The 5,061-nt window shown below is 39.8% G+C and overlaps 1 protein-coding gene across 1 annotated transcript in view; it reads right to left on the bottom strand.

The window, feature by feature from the left end:
- The window catches only part of LOC102019455 (protocadherin alpha-1), a 32,619-nt gene extending 31,046 nt beyond the window's left edge, over nt 1-1,573 (bottom strand). Inside the window, exon 1 of the mRNA XM_013510125.1 lies at nt 20-1,573. Coding sequence (XP_013365579.1) covers nt 20-1,501 — 1,482 coding nt within the window. The 5' untranslated portion in view covers nt 1,502-1,573. The remainder of the gene's footprint in view (nt 1-19) is intronic.
- Between the last annotated feature and the right edge of the window lie 3,488 nt (nt 1,574-5,061).

Consider the following 5,061-nt stretch of genomic DNA (forward strand, 5'->3'; position numbering starts at 1 on the left):
CGCCCACGCGCCGCTCCACCAGCGAGTAGGACACCAGCGCGTTCTCCTGCGCGTCCGCGTCGCGCGCGCACACCGTGAAGATGTGGGAGCCCGGCGGGTTGTTCTCCTTCACGAACACCGTGTACTCGGGCTGCGCGAACGCCGGAGCGTTGTCGTTCACGTCGGCCACCTCCACGGACACGGTGGCCGAGGCCCACAGCGGAGGCGAGCCCCCATCCCGCGCGATCACCACCACCTGATAAGCAGAAATACTCTCACGATCCAAAGCGCTGTCCAACACCAGAGAATAATAATTCTTGAAAGTAGACACCAGCTTGAAGGGGACATGAGGCGACAAGGAACAGGTCACCTGCCCATTAATACCGGAGTCAAGGTCAGACACCGAGATGAGGGCAATAACAGCACCAACAGGAGCATCCTCTCGGACAGGAAAAGACAGAGAAGTGATCAAGACTTCCGGAGCATTATCATTTACATCCACAACCTTCACCAAAACTTTACAGTGACCTGACATCGAAGGACTTCCTTCATCAAATGCAATGACCTGAATATCATAAGATTTCATTTCTTCATAATCCAAATTACCAATAAGTCTAATTTCTCCTGAGCTAGAATCAATTTTGAACTTCACCAGAATATTGAAAGAAACATCACTACCAAAGGAAAACACAACCTCACCATTTAAACCTCCATCAGCATCAGAAGCATTTAATGTAATCACTAAGGTCCCATTGGCCACAGTCTCAAACAAATGTACTCTGTAAACGGACCGGTCAAAAACAGGGGCATTGTCATTAACATCAAACACAGAAATAAGCAGCCAAACAGTGCCAGTCAGCCCAGGTTTGCCCCCATCAGCAGCGACCAACAACAAACGAAATTCAGCTGTTTCCTCTCTATCCAAAGATTTCCCCAACACAAGAAAAAAAGATTGACTCAGTTCATCACTCCCCTGTACGTCCAAAAAAAAAAAATCACTGGAACTAAGCGTATAAGAGAGAAGAGCATTGACGCCGATATCAGCGTCAAAAGCGCCCTCTAAAGGAAAACGTGAATCAAGCAGCCTAGATTCAGGAAAAAAGACACGCTGCACTCTACCTCGGAAGACAGGGGGATTATCATTAATATCCCCCACCTCCACCTCCACGTGGAAAACCCGCAGCGGCCCGTCCACGATCACCTCCAGGTGGATGCTGCACTCCGCGCTCCGCCCGCACAGCTCCTCGCGGTCGATCCGACCGTTCACAAACAAAATGCCATTCTGCAGGTTTACCTCCAGGAGGTCTGTGCGCTCCTTGCACGCCACCCGAAACAAGCGCGGCACCAGCTCCGCCAGCTCCAGCCCCAGGTCCTGCACGATGCGGCCCACGAAGGTGCCGTGCTTGGCCTCCTCGGGGACCGAGTAGCGGAGCTGGCCGCTCCCAGCCTGCCAGGCTGCCAGGAACAGCAGCCAGAGCAGCAAGCTCCAGGCTGTCAGGCCGCCTTCCCTGGAAAATAGCATCGCAAAGACACCACCCCTCTCTACTGCTCTCCCTTCACATCAGAATCATACTTATTTACATCATATTTTCAAACACTGATCTGCTTACCATTTTTGTCTTCTCTTTGGCCGTGACAAAATGGAGCTTCTTCCTTTAGCTTTGGTGATCAGAGCCTCATTTCCTTCAGATTCTGTTGTGTATAGCGACATCACGTGGCTACTGTGAATTTTAGACCCCTTCATTAATCTTTCTTTCAAAATAGCAGTTTCTATATTCATTTGCAAATTACTGAATGCAGGGATTTTCCGTTTATGTGAATTAAAAACCCAGGACATTTCAAACATCATTTGAGACTATGTCATTCAGTATTTTCCTTTAGCTATTTTCTAAAGACATTACAATTGAATATAAGAAATTTGGAGGTATGCTTACATAGCTTCTCATTATATCTATGTATTTAAAACGAGTTATCAGCTCGCATATTCTTACTATTAAATACTTGTAACTATTAAATTTTAAGATAATGCACTTTGACCATCAAAATTCACCTTCTTGGCCGGGGATATAGCTCAGCGGCACAGCGCCTGCCTGGCAAGCATGAGGTCGTGGGTTTGATTCCCCGTATTAAAAAAGAAAATCACCTCTTTCTGGATATTTATTTTAAATAATGCAACTATATATATATGTATTGATAAATAGTTACTAGGTACTTATATATAACTTTTTCAGAAATTTTGTTAAATGCATTTAAATGTTCCTCAATCTTGGAAGAACTGCATCATTTTTTGATACTTTACATGTTTGAATGAAGATATTTTGGATTCCTCTTATTGCTTCTACACAAATAACCTAAGTTTTTAACTTTATAAGTTTGACTTCATGAAGTCATTATTCCAAAGTGAATTCATGTCACTTGGGTCTTTATTTCAAAATCAAGTTTTCAGCCCATATTTTTTTCTTTTTAAGGTCAGACATTATCATCTTTCAACTAAAAAAAATTGACATGGAATCACTATCAAGTACACAAAAATATCAGAATAGTCCACAATCAAAATAAAACATGTAAATCAAGTGCTAAGATTGTTTTCTAAAAGAAATTCAGAATAACCTATTAATGAACCTTGCTTTCAGTTTCAGTAAAATTTGTATTGGGAGTCCCATATGCACTTCAAAGTTTAACTAAAATTATATGGTCATGACAAACTACTACTCATATTTTGAAATAATGAATTTATGTTTCTATGTTAAATACTAAGAATATTTGAAGATTTTAAAAGAAATAAAGATTATTTAATTCACATACTTTCATAATCAGATAACCTAAATTCTGTTCTTCATGATTAAAATATAAATGAAATATGGACTTACTTTATTAAGTGTCAGTTCATGCATTTTGATAGTTATTCAATATAATCATTTCATTATAAAAAGTTAAGCAATATAAGATACATGTTAATTCAAAAATGAAGCAATGTCAGAATTCAATGTTTCATAAATATCAGTAGATTTAAGCCAAAGTGTCAACATTTGAATGTTCAAGTACTTTGATTTTTAAATAAATTTTAGGACCTGAATGATACACTGGTCAAGTTCCTATTCCAGGGCTCAAGTAGAAGAAACATAGTAACCCAGAAACATCATCAAATACAGATGAATGCATATTAAAAAGAGACCACACAGCAAAATAAATTACCAACAGAATCAAGAGCAACCCACAGAGTGGGAGAAATTGGTTGCCAGCTGTTCCTTGGGCAAAAGACTAATATCTAGAATATATAAAGAATTCAAAGAAATCAACAACCCCAAATTTAAAGACCCAGTCAAAAAACAGACATCTAAAAAGAACAGCTACTTCTGAGATGAAGAAAGAGAAACAATAAATAAATGCATGAAAAATGTTCAACATCTCTGGTCATTTTAGAGATGTAAACTGAAACAACACAGACTTCATCTCCTTCCACAAAGAATGGTTATTATCAAGAAATCAACAAATAACAAACGCTGATGGGGATGTGAGGAAAAAGGAAGCCTTTCCCACTGTTATTGAGAGGGTAGACTGATGCAGCCACTGTGGAAATCAGTGTGGAGATTCCTCAGAAAACTAGAACTAGAGATCCTATTTTACTCAGCTATTTCCCTTCTTAGTATTTTCCCAAAAGAATTAAAATCATCATACCACGGTAATATACACACACCTCTGCTTATAGCATCACAATTTGTACTAGCTAAATTTTGCCCATCAAAAGATAAATGGATATGTGGGTTTCTAATACAATGGGGTACTACTTTTAAAGAAGGATAAACTTGAGACATTTCTAAGTAAATAGATGTACCTTCAGACAATACTTTCAAGTGGAATAAATTAGACAAATATGTTTAAATACCATATTGTGTCTCTGGTTTGAGAAATGAAGGTGTATATAAGGACCAAAATGAATAATAAATTTGGGAAACAGGAAGAAAATGTTACAATGAGAAGAAGAACAAGGGAGGGGAAGGGAAAAAGAAGGAAGGGAAAAGAACAAAAGAGAGAATAGAAGGAATAAAGTGTAAACAAAGCTTTTGTAAATAAGGAGGGGAAGAGGGGCCAAAAGTAGGAGAGGAAACTGGCGGGGGAAAGAAGAATGAAAATATATGCTGGGCATGGTGGCACATGCCTGTAATCCCAGCACTTGAGCGGGTAAGGTAGGAAGATTGCTGCAAATTCAAGGCAGCAAAAAAAAAGATATATATACAGTTACAAATTCCCTATGATGACTGTGATCGTTATGTGTATCTAAAGTATACCAATAAATTCAATTTTTTAAAAAACAGCTTAAAAAGAAAGAAAACTCAAAAAAAAAAACTCACAGATGAATAAAGCTCAAAAATATCATGCTCTCCCTGTAGATATTTCACACAGGAAAAGGAAAGGGGCATTCTGGCAAGACAAAAGGCTTCTAGATAGTTATTTATTCTAGGCAAACACCGCAGAAACAATCGTGATGCCACACTAGCAAAGCTCTACTGGGAACCCTATATTCACACACTTGCAAGGCACTTCCCTGTTATGGAAGTGACAGAGAAGGCCAAATATGGAGCTAGCACTTCCAGTCCCACCACTAAAGAGCAAGACGTTCATGGTATCTGAGAGATCATGTGGCTAACCTGGCACACCACCCCTACCAAGCAAGATCGTAGAGCCTCCCTGAGCTGAGATGTCAGACGAGGCCTATGGGCAAGTTGAGACTTGTTACTATGTCATAAAAATGGCCATTGCCAGGGAAGTGCTAATGGGGAGTACTTGGAGCTAAAACTCCATCTAGCAGTACAGGGGATGCTCAGTGTACTTGTTGCTTGAAACCTATGGAGAAACACAGGCTTCTAACTAGGACTTCTACCACTATTAGCCAGTAGGGAGGGAGCCCAACCTCTCTGTTAATAGAGCATTGTAGGGTCAAACTAGCTGAAACATAAGGTTTCAGTAAATTCAATATCTCAGTACATAGTATAAAAATTTCCAAGTCTTAACAGCACAAAACACCCATCATACCAAGAAGATTACAAATTGAAGTTTTAAAATATCCTCAGTAGAGCCCCA

This window comes from Chinchilla lanigera, unplaced genomic scaffold, assembly GCF_000276665.1.
Source record: "Chinchilla lanigera isolate Chin_1 unplaced genomic scaffold, ChiLan1.0 scaffold00210, whole genome shotgun sequence".
NCBI lineage: Eukaryota > Metazoa > Chordata > Mammalia > Rodentia > Chinchillidae > Chinchilla > Chinchilla lanigera.